The 12,674-nt window shown below is 37.4% G+C and overlaps 1 protein-coding gene across 1 annotated transcript in view; it reads left to right on the top strand.

The window, feature by feature from the left end:
- The first annotated feature begins 2,003 nt into the window (after positions 1–2,003).
- The window catches only part of kif19 (kinesin family member 19), a 47,981-nt gene continuing 37,310 nt past the window's right edge, over positions 2,004–12,674 (top strand). Inside the window, exons 1-2 of the mRNA XM_084741381.1 lie at positions 2,004–2,311; positions 5,795–5,875. Of these exons, the coding sequence (XP_084597507.1) occupies positions 2,273–2,311; positions 5,795–5,875 (120 nt within the window). The 5' untranslated portion in view covers positions 2,004–2,272. The remainder of the gene's footprint in view (positions 2,312–5,794; positions 5,876–12,674) is intronic.

Genomic DNA, 12,674 nt, shown 5'->3' with positions numbered 1-12,674 from the left:
ATTCATACGTTTATGGAACAGTGTGAAAGAAGCATCATATGTCACTCATAAAACAAAAGATGGATAGTGAAAGTAAACGAAACTTTTTAATTATCTTTTCTTACTTTTGTATTGCTGCCTATCTTGGCCAGGACTTCCTTGAAAAGAGTATTAATTTCAGTTGGACTCTTCCTGGTTAAATAAAGGTTGAATTAAATAAATAAATAGATAAACTAGAAAAATACATTGGAATAAAAAAAATATGATAAAAATAAAACATATATAAAAAATAAAAAAAACAAGCCCTAGGAGTTCAGGTAAAGTTGTTCTCTTCAGTTGCAGAATTACCAAAGCATTCTTCTTCTCTGTTAATTTCAGGGATGAGAACTAATGACACAGTTGTTTTTCAAGATTTTATTCTAATGCAAAACATTTCCAAGAATATTAATTATATTAATTGCTGAGTCATGTGTACAATCTCTCATAAACACAACAAAAATTACATTGTCTTTTGTTGATACAGAGAAATTGTTAAATGTAAGAAAACAAACAGTAGGCTAATGCAGATCTTTACAAAAAGCACTTGCAAACTTACATTCATAAAATAAATGTTCTGTTACTTCAATGTGTTCATCACAAAAAGAGCAATCTGGACCAAACTGACGTTTCAAAAATTCTCCTGAGGGATGGACTATATTTCATTAAGAAAGTGGGCTTGCTTTGCATTTGATGAAATTAGAAACTTTTAAGAATGTTCTTGATTTTTGAGCTTCATCTTTACAGAAATTTTGTATAATTGAGTTCCTGTTTGATGAGAGTGGACAAAGAATTATGGCCAGCAAGTTGTTTGAAACTCTAAACACAAAGGAGGGTCATTTTTTAGTTTTCCAGCAGATGGCAGCATAGTCTCACAAAAAGTTTAAAGTAAACAGGATCGTATGCCACAATATTTTTTGGATTAGTATTTAACACGATAGAAGGTTTGTATATATATATATATGTATGATTGCATTTGTGTATATAAAAAAAATACCTCACATAAGAAAAACTAAATTAAATCCTGGTGATATCAATTGTTCTGGCGAATAATCCTACTTTCTAAATCTGACTAAATTAAAATTTTACATACAATTAAAAAAAAAAAACTAAACAAAATTATCCAATAACAGAGGTCTTAAATAAAAAATTCCCCTCTTTTCAAGTTGACAAATTGATGTATCCCGTACTGTTTTTTCCTATTCTTTTATATCTTTTGCATTTATTTAGATGTTTGTTTATTTATACATATGTATCTATAAATATACACACATATATATAAAGAAAAAACTAAATGACATGAAAAAGATGAGTAATACACGCATTTTTATTTTATATTCAGAGGTAGTTAGCATTGTTTGGCTAGTTTAGCTGCTACAGCCTTTTTTTTCTTTGTTGTAAACTTCAAATTCACAAACTGTAAAGCAATTATTAAAAAAATAAAACTTTAATCGTGTAAAAAAAACAGACACTACAGAAGAGACACTGACACATACAATAGAATAGAATACAAAAAACAACAAAATATTAAAATGGATTTAAAAGAGTAAATCATAAATCAAGTAAATAAATAAATAAATTAAATTAAATTAAAAACAAAAGGAAAAAAAATTGTGAGGGCAGTTTGTGATAATACATTGAGATCTTTAGCACGTTTGGATTGCATTTACGTTTAGCTACTGCAGCTAACGTTAGCTTGATAACGTAACGACAACAACACCGGTGCTCCGCTATGGTCTCCAGGGACAACACGTGCGCACGCGCACACGCGCACACACAGAAACCCACAGCAGCAGTGAGCGGCAGGCAGCAGCAGGACAGCAGAGAGAGGAGGACAGACAGGGAAGTGAAGGTAGCAGGTGGGCTGCTGCTGGTGTTTCCCACCTGTCTGCGTGCACCTCGTGAATTATTCTTCGTGTTTCTACCTGCTGAGAGGAAACAGGACGAGCGGTGAAGCGTCGACGCACTAAACAGACAGTTAGCTGGGACTCGGTAGACAGTAACAGAGTGGTCGTTAAGTGTTTGGCTCGGTAACTAGTAGCTGCCGGTGTTATACTGAGGAGACAGTCAGAGACCATTACAGGAGCTGCTGTACACACAGTCCACCACAGCAGATGTTGAGTTCGTGAGCCAAAGCTGTGGCTCGAGGTGTGTTTTAGAAGAGGTGGCATGCAGGTGCGGACAGTGAGGAGGAGGATGGTCCAGTGTCCCGTCTGTTGTTGACGCTCATTATCCTTCAGTCGGACCGAAAGTGACCATGAAGGACACCGGGGAGTCCAAGGACCACCAACTAACTGTGAGTTCAAACTATAAACTGTCATTTTAATGTTGCTTTTGGAAGGAATTTAACATTTATATAATTTAGATTAGATGAGTTTTGCCTTAGCTAGTAGCCAATTACAGAAAATCATAACAATATACAAAGAAACACTCAGTGGCCAGTTTATTAGGTACACCAGTGCTATTTCATGCAATTTAATACAACTTTTCTGCCATTAAGTCTACTTTTACTATACCTGTAATGTCCAGTTATTGTTGATATTGTGAATTCATTACTGAGGACATGTTATGTCACATTTTAGAGTCTGACCAATATTTTGATTTTTGGGGCAGATGCCCATACAGATATTAGGCACTATATTTTGACCAATATACTTTATATAGAACATAATATACAGGACATGGAATATATTAGGGCGGTACTTAATGATAATTTTTATTGTTAATTGATCTGGCCACTATTTTTTTCTAGTATTTGATTAGTTGCTTAGTCTATAAAATGGCAGAAAATGGTGGACATTGTCAGTCAGTGTTTCCCAAAGCCCAAGATAATGTCCTCAAAAGTCTTGTTTTGTCTTGTTTTTACTGTCATGGAAGACTAAAGAAACCATAAAATACTAAAATTTAAGAAGCTGCAGTTAGAGAGTTTTGCCTTTTTTTTCTTAAAAAATTAGACTAACACATTACACATTATGTTAACATTAAAAGTGATTATCCAAAACTATATCAGGGCACTGAAACAGTAAGCTGTCATTCATATTTTTTGTGATTATAAATTATTATGAAAAAAACTATGTATATATTAAACCTCAACTAATAAAAAGGTTCAAATATACCTAAGATTCTGCTTTTAAAGTTGACAAATAAAAACTGCCTTATGTTCTATTTAAAGAAGTTTTCATACAGATCCATATCAGTCAACATAAAGCTATGATAGGCCAATATCAGGCCGATAATATTTGAGTGATATATCAGTCAGGCTTTATAATATAATGAAACTTGGGACCAGTACTCATAAGATAACCAATAATTTCACAAGTTCATATGATGTGTAGTTTATGCACAACTGAGGGTAAGAAATGATGATGTAAAAATACAGTAAACAAAGCACAGATGATTTAATGCTCCAAAGCTCTGACTGAACCAAATAATTCACATCACTATTATAACAAAAACAAAGAACAGTTCTGACTCTTCCAGGGTTTATTTTTTCTAGTAAAGTACATCAAGAAAACATCACAAACATCCTTTGGCTTTTATAGTGCGTTTTACCTAAGAATTCAAATTAAATGCTTTGACATAATATGTTAAATAAGATATTATAATAGTCAATATTCATCAGCTATAATTTCATCATCAGAATAATAATTGATCATATAATATGTCCCATTATCGGCAGATAATTTATCAGCCCAGATATTTATCATGCATCCCTGTAATACCGAGAAACCCTCATTGGCCACTTCATTTGGAAAAGGTCAGTCTAATGTGATCTGACCCATCTGCTCAGCCATAAAGTCTACTTTTGTTTAGAATATTCAGTTTTTGTTGACATTGTGAATTATGAATGTTTGTCATTGCAGTCATAGTTAAAGGTGTTGTACTGAGCTATAACTGTTTGTACTTCCTGTTTACACACAGAATATTAGGACCACCTCTCAATATAATGCAGTCCACAGTAGCATTAACTATGAGCTCAGTGCTAAAACATGTAGTTTAATTAACACTTCCATGACACTGTCTATAAGACCTGAACGTTACAGCCATCATAAAAGTAGAATTTGTGGCAGAATCCTACAGTGTGTGTTTTTGTTTGTCTGTTTTTGATTAACCATGTGTTTCGTTTTATAATTCCTAACAGCTTGTATTGTTGGTGTTATATGTTAGATTTCCCAGCCCTACACTCCCTGCACTGTGTTCTGCAGCCTATATCTGAATAATTGAAGTGGCTGGCCTCTCTCTTGTCCAGCATGTAATTCACTTTCTACAGGGTGCTGACAGAGAGAGTACCCTATTAATATTTCTCTGTGGTAGAACAGTATTGCACTGTTACCATGACTATTACTATTAGTGTTATCATTACAGACACCCCAAAAACACCAAACCAGTATCACATTTAATATACTGCAGTGTGGTCAATAGTACATCAGCGGTGTTCTTACGAATTACATATGCCTGTGGGTCATACATACACATACATACAGCCTGCGGGTACATGACACCACTGCTGGGATTGTTATGGTCTGTTTTCATCCCATCTTACTCCCATCAAAAGCTTCTCTTCTGATATCTGAGTGTCTGAGTAACCACATATGAGTGTGCATTCATGTGATAATACATTGCGTGTACTCATTTAGCGGTTTTACTTCTGCCAAATGCTATACAAGTGGTCAGTAGGGTAGGCTAATTAACCCACTAAAGCTACAGGTGTCTGTTTCACATTTGAGATGAGTGTTCCTGATTGTAGGAAAATGTCAACACTTTCATTTGTTTCTTAATTTTTTCAGGAGAAATTGATATTAATCAGGTTTTGAAGTGACTGAGAGTGGAATATGTGGTTTCTATACCTGTTTGTCATGTTCAGGGTGCTGGTGGTATGAAACCTTTCCCATTGTGTAGAGCTGCAACAATTAATCAGTTAGTTTATCTATAACTATTGTTATAATCGATTCATTGTTTCAGTCATCTGCTAAGAAAAAGTGTCAAACATTTGCTGGTTCCAGCTCCTTAAATGTCAGGATTTGCTGTTTTTCTTTGTCATTTATGACAGTAAATACAGACAGAGTCTTTAGGTTTTTGTACTGTTGGTTGGACAAAAGAGTTCAGTTAAAGATATCAATTTGGAAATTACTATGAGAATTTTTTACATATAAATAAATGGATTTATTGTGAAAATAGTCAGCATATTAATCAATAATGAATAAAGTTGTTAGTTACAGCTCTACATGCACTGGGCAGAAGACAGGACACAGGTCACAGAGCTAACACACCTTCACACAGTCAAATACATTTATAATCTTATTCACATCTATGGACAATTTTGAGTTTCCAATTTACCTGACCTGTCATGCATGTTTGGGCTGTATGGCTGGAAACTAGGGAGAAAAAAATAGGTGAAATTCAAAAATTTCAAACAGGACAGGCAGAATGTGAGTGTTCTTTATCATCTGGTTGACTGAAAAAACATCTTGTGCTTGACATTTTAAAGATTATTCATGCAGTTTTTGTATTTCACCTCGATGAATTAAGGCTGCTCTAGAGTGTCTACCTTTATTTAATCATCAAAATAGAACATTTATAACTTCAGATACAACTGCAGTAGTGCAGACTTCAGAATTCATTTGTAAATAAGAACAAATTTATTGTAGAAGATGCAGTGCTCATCATGTGCACTGTCAGTGTTGTTCAATTCATTTTCTAACCTATCATTTCAGTAAATTGAATATCTCCGTGTTGATTAAGTTCAAGGACGACTAAGCTCACTATGTTTGTGCCGCAGGTTGCTTTGAGGATCCGACCCCTCAGCGAGGCTGAGCAGGAGGAGGCGGCTACGATCATGGCCCACAGAGTGGACGACCAGGTGAGATGGCTGGCCTTTACTCTATCGCTGTGTGTGTGTGTGTGTGTCAGTAACCTGTTTATCTCTGTGCACATACAGTATGCATGCACGTGAGTGAGTGATGGGGTCAGTCAGTGTGTGTGGGCTCGTGTGGTCAGAGGGCTGTTGTCTCCGTTTCAGAGCCCTCTTCCTGCCTGTCATGAGGATGCACAGATAAGGTATCTGCAGGGACCCCGCTAAAGCCAACTGCTCGTTTTAAAACCAACTCATTTGTAAAGCTCAAATGTCACATCTCATTTTTAAACAAACGCTGGATGAGTCAGACCTGTCGCAAAGTGAGTGACCTTTCTAACCACTAATGGAAAGCCTCAAATTCTTTCATAAGCACACAGCTGAAAGCTCCGCCATAGTGAATGTCCGGTTGAACACACACTTGATGAGTTGTGTAACAGTTCTACAATTGGTGGTAATTATTTCTGTTTCAGATTTATTTAACAATTATGTTTTTCTGTCCATCAGTTTAGCATTGCACTTCTATAACATTGTCAGACTAAAAAGAGCAAAACTGATGCAGAAGAACCAGAGATTTGGTCCTTTTTATTAAATGTTTTTTCTTTCCTGTCAGATTTGCCACAGCCATTACCCACAATGCATCTCAACAGCTAAAAGTTTGGTCACAGATCTTTTAAGATCAGTCTTGAATGGCTTTTGCTGTGTACCAACTAAAGACGCACATAAAATTCCACTGAAACAAATGCTAGCTAAAATACAACAACCTGCACACCAGCCTTCACTCATATATTATTCATTTGAAGACACTGCTGTTGTTAACTTCACATTGCTAGCTGAAATTCCACCCATGTTTTACACTGTAAGCAGATTCATGGGCTATTATTCAAAGGGCAGATCTGTTAGTTTTTTGTTTTTTGAGTTTTTATATCATTCGGTAGCTTCTCAGTAGTGTACCTAATGTGTTACTTTAATATCAAAATACTATTTTCCTGAGTCCTTCTGACCCAGTGAAGGTTTCTGCATGATAACGTTGCTACATATAAACCCCTTATGCGGCTTTTTTCTAATGGCTGAGTGGTGGTTTACAATGAATTGATTACTGAAGAAAATAAGTAGATCAGTCAATAATGCAAGTAATCATTGTATGATACACCACGAGGTATTTGAACATACTGTACATTTCAATCATCTAATGTTTTTTCTTTTTCCCTACCTGGTATGAAATGGCTTTTTTTTGGGCAAGTTAACTGCTTTGAATGGAGCCATTATGCTAATTGTACTTTCCATTAGAGTAAATCAGGACAGAAATGTTTCTGAATAAACTGAATATAGATTGGCTACAATGGCCACAGTTATGTGCAACAGCAGAGAGCTGGTCTTACACAGGTCATAGATTTTACATCAGAAACATTTTGAATTTATTAATCCTAGCAATAAAAAAATAATAATCCAAGGCTATCACACTGTCCTGAGAGCATGACCACTGTGTGCTGTACAAAGACTAATGATGTTGTTACCATGTGATCTCTCATATGAGAAGGACGAGCACTCCACAAGGACTATGTTCTCCAGCAGCTTCTGAACCGGTCCCTCTTGGAGACCATTTAGCAGTACCACTGGTGAGTGTGTGATGATGATGAGTGTAGTGTAATGATAATGAGCATCGTGACTGGGAACTTGCTGAGGCGTCTCCTCACTCAGTGTGGGCTGATTGAGGCAGTAGCGGGCATTATAATGGTGGGCAGCATTTCTTAATTAACCAAGACGAAGCCAGAAAAGTGACAGCATAGCAACAGCTGACATAGTGACTCAGACTTGACCAGCGCTGGAGAGAAACATTCATGCAAAGACGTGATTAGTATTCATGCTGCTGAAGGGTTTTACTAGAGAACACTTCTAGAAACAGATAATCCATGGCGCTGATGCCCGTCTTGTTTGTCTACAGTCTTCTAAGAAGTAATTTGATTACACCAACTCTTGAGGACAACATCAGCACTTCTTTCTGCCATGACATCATTAAAATAGGCTTGGGCACAGGGGATTAGAGCGTAGCGGAAGGCAGGCAGGTAGATACGCCGCTGACACAGCCACCACAACAAGGCTTTGTTATTGTCTCCAGCTCAACCAAACCTCAGCTAGAAACATGTTTTTGTGTGTGTCCTGTCAAGCTTTGCTGGCGGTGTGTTGATTTTTATGCCTGAATAGCACATTTATACTGTATAATGTCTGTGGAGAGAATTGTATGGTGTCTGTTGGGTTATATTAGGTACACTGAGGCACGTTCACAGCAGGAAGGATTAGCAGAGCTTATTGTACAATACACACTTGTTATTGATATGGTGGGATTGAGGGAATCTGCTGTTTACCTGTGTGTTGAGCTTACCTGATGTGACCTGACATGGATGGATTAGATATAGTGAGGAAGGTCACAACAACTCAGGGATGTTGTGAGATTATAGGTCACAGGATGGCTCAATGTGTTTATCTATAACTGTCACTCCTGCCCTAGCCATCACACAAGTCACACATTGTAGTTGGCTTTTTATTTTACTCTTATCCTAGTCAAAGAAAACATATCTATTTTAGTTTGAACACTGCCTTCTTACTCGTGTGTTTAAAGGGATAGTTAGCATTATTTGGGGTGGGGTTGTATAAGGTACTTAAAGATAGTCAGAGTGTTAGCCACAATAGATGCCAGTGGACACGCCCTCAGTTTGAGGGGCACCAGGACAATAGCTAAGCAATATATTGTTGTGGACAGGGTGAGCAACAAACTGTCGCGTAGCCACTTAAAAAAGGCCCACCTAAAACGTCATCAGTATCAGTTTAAGTGGATGCTATATTCAGGATATTTTCACTGCTTTACTTTGCTACCAGACACCGTTTTCTAACAGGAAACTTATTTTTTATGAACCAAATGTTGCTCTCTCCAAATCAACCAAACGTCATAGCCCTTTATTATAGCTTTTAGAAAACAACCTTATGTTTTCTTAGCTTAGCTCATTTTCTTCTCTCAGTTTCATTGCAACATGTAAAAACGGGGTCAGATATCACCTTGTTTCTTTTTCCCAAGCCCATCATGTTGTCATGCTTTTGTAAAATTGTTGAACCCTTACTGTATATTTAGTGTAGTCTATAATAATATTAACATATTTTTATTTTGTTTAATGAAAGGAATTGAATTTGCTATTTGTAGAGTTATAGAATATATATTTTGTCTCCTCTTTTTTGTCAATGAAAATTAAGAAGAATTTTAGTTGAGATTTTATTTTCTAAACTATATTTTTATTTTGTCTTTTTTCATCAACAATATTGCATGTTGATATAGTCACAGTTAATGTTAAATAATGAAATTAACGCTAACTGATAACAGTAATTCAATCCTCAGCTGAACCTTCAACTTCAGTCTTCTCCAAATGCTATCCACCCAGAAAAACAAAACATTGTGTACCGATTACTTTGTTTACGAGGCAGACAGACAGGCAATGACCATATGGTCAAGAGGTAGTGCTCAGACAGATTAGCAGGGTGCTAGTGACTGACTCGACTGACTGGACGAGAGTAGCCAGATCTGGCTCTCCTGGCAGAAAACAGACAACTCGAAGCTGAGCTAAGCTCGTGGAGATGAGCTCATTGGATGGGTTTTAGCTCAGGTTAAGCCTCCTGCCACCTGCTCTCTTTCTCTCTGTGTCCCTGGTTTTACTCTTCCCCCACTCACAGCCTCAGGAGACCCAGCCGCGGCCTTTCATGGACCACCTGTTGCCTGTTACACTCAATGGGCTTTTCTTGTCCTTGAGTGAGTACTGCACAGGTCAGAGTTGTAGTGAGGTGGATTTATGAATGAGATATGAAATGGCTCAGGTTGAACCATTTTTATTCAGTCAAGGTCATGATATGACAAGAGTTTCTGGCATAGAAAGGTGGCTTTTATCTCAAACTGTGTACAAGATCCAGGTAGGCTTTGATATAATAAAGTAGCAAAGCGTGATTTGGAAACAAATGTAGGTTGAAAGTTGAATAATAAGTGTCGTATAAGAATACCTTCATGGGCGCAGGAGACAAAGTGTTCAAGCTGGATTCTTAATGACACAGGTCAGGGAAATTGAGAAACTGGCCTGACCAGTGTTGTCTAGGACACTGGACAGTGAAAATGACAGACAACTGAAATTGTTATGGGACACAAGAACACCTGTGGAGATCAGTTACACTTTCAAATCAGATGTCTCAAATCGAGCGGTTTCCACCGCAGCCCCTGAACATTTCTGATTAATTGAGTACTTGCAGCATTTTATTTCAGCCAGCCAGTTCCTCGGACTAAAAGTAAAATCGTGACTGTTAAAACAGCAATCATGCTATGAAAAAGAAAGTTATTGGTCATTACTTGTTGATGGGTGTTAGAGCTTCCTTGAAGATAAACCAAAAATATGTATTTGTGAATTTCTGTTGATTCCCTAAGGAAGGAAATAATTTTTACATCCTGTTCTTTGGCTGTTCTCTGGAAATTTGTTGTGTACTACATACAATTTGTAGTTAATGAGCCAAATTCTTAAAATGTGGTTAATAGCAGACTTATATCTGACTTACTATGATCTTAAATCAGCTGATTAGTTGTTTTTGGCCGCTATGTTTATGAACAAAGTGGTCATAAACAATTCAAAATTCACAGAGCGCAGGGAAATTAGTACAGTGTTACATCTTGTCCGTCAATGAGTGAAAGACCGAAAGGGATGATATCATCCCTCCTTAAGAGGCTACCAGGAAGGCTATGTTTATCCCTGAAGGGATAAAGTTGGTCGCTCAACCTTGTGAAAGAGACACCTGAAACGTTCGTTTTACCTCACTACTGATTACTTACAAAGGACTGTCTGTTGTGGCCTTGGAGGCTATACACACATGTGGTAGGAATTTAAAAGGGATATTGTGGATTCTTTGAAATGGGGCTGTATGGGATACTTATCCGTAGTCAGTGTATTATCTACAGTAGATGGCAGTCAGCACACCCCCAATTTGGAGAAGCAGACAGGACCACCAGCACAGAAGCTAAGCAGTATACTGCTGTGAACAGGGTATCTTAGCCACCTAAAAAAGCCCATCTGAAAGAATCAACATTAGTTTACCTGTACACTATATTTAGTGTGATTTAAGTGATTTAACTTGCTGTCAGACAGCCTTTTCTGATGAAAAACTGTCATTATATATGTCAAATATTACTCTCTCCATAGCCACCAGACTCCTTTAGAAAAAATAGTAATTTTACTACACAGAACATGCAAGTTGCTGAATTACCACAGCTTCAGTCAGTTTATTTGTCTTATTGTGTGACTTAAGTGTTTATTTACTAAAGTCACACAACCCAAAACATTGCTGTTTGATGTCCTGGGAATAAGAAACAACAATCAACTATCTTTCTGGTACATTTACACTCAGCTTTAATAAATAGATCTCAGGTTCCTTGTTCCGAAACAGTCTGATTTTGGGGTCTCGTCAGTCGTGCAGTAATCCAACATGTTTTGTAAATGTATTCATTCACACGCAAATGTAGATGTCTTACTAGTAGACGTGAGTGTTTACACCCTGCAGGATGTGTCTCACTTAGCCCTCGAACTTGTCAGGCATGTCTTTGACAGGGCTGGCCTGTTGGTAGCACACAGTGGGGCGTGCTTTATAGTGAGGCCTCGTCTCCATGGCGACACCTGGACAAGGTCAGGGCCATTGTTTGTTTTTGTTTTTTTTTTATTCCTGTTCCTCAGTAGTCCAGTCCTCCATATAGAAGAGTAAGGAAAACCAGCGAGAGAAGAAGACGACCCCTTTTTGCTTGAGTTTTTTTTTTTTTTTATGTCGGCAGATGAATTAGAAATATATTCTTTGATGCAACATTTGCTAGGTTTGATTGTTGGCAGCCTTGTCAATGCAATGTGTGGTGGACTTTAAGTGTAGTAGCAATAATTGTAGGTAGTGATGGTGAGCATCTCATGGTCACCCTTTCAGCCTGAGGATTCTGGTGTGTGCAGATAATAGGGCACTCGAAAGCCCTTCTCCATAACAACAAGAGGAGCAGGGACTTAAAAAAAAAACACTCTCCTACCATATATTTAATTGTGTGTTTACCTGAAAAGACCTCTGAGCCAGGTGGTTCATTCTAACCCCAGAAAGAGAGAATGCCAGCCAGCGGGGACACAGAAATGTACCATTTTCCTCTAATTCCTTTGTAAAGGTCATATCCTTTAAAACAATAAGTAGCATTCCGCCTGGTCCAAGTACAAGGCTACTTGATTACAGTATACCATGAATTGGCAATTTTTCTGCCTTTGTGAAGTACAAAGCACCTCACCTCAAGTGCTGAGTGTAGAGTTTCCACCAGACTCTATGCGGCTATGCCAATGAAAGGAGATTCAAATTGCCTTCACCTTCGAGGCTGCACTGCTCAGCCTGATAGAGAAAAAATTGATTCCCCTAGAAAACAAGGTACTGTGAATTTGGAAGCCATTGTACCACAAAGAAAATTGAATTTTAGATGTTTGTTCTGTGGCTGTCGACAACCACAGAATGAACATGAGTTACAGAAGAAACAGTGCAAAGAAATGACATGATACAGTATTTTTGAACTATTCTAGGCTACAGTGTTCAGGTAGCCAGACAAAAACCAGGCTGGTAGATTTGTTTAAACCAAATACACTTATTTCCTTGTGCACAAACAGCAAACTTGATTTAATTTGTAGAAAGCTTAATGCTAACCTGAGAGCAGACTGACAAAATGATGTTACAGTGCTAGATTTAACACGACAATTAACTTTAGTCTTTGTTATTA

This window comes from Lutjanus erythropterus, chromosome 17, assembly GCF_056507025.1.
Source record: "Lutjanus erythropterus isolate fLutEry1 chromosome 17, fLutEry1.hap2, whole genome shotgun sequence".
NCBI classification, from domain to species: domain Eukaryota; kingdom Metazoa; phylum Chordata; class Actinopteri; order Lutjaniformes; family Lutjanidae; genus Lutjanus; species Lutjanus erythropterus.
Note: the sequence above shows the minus strand (reverse complement) of the source record. Positions and strands in the feature narration are given on the sequence as shown.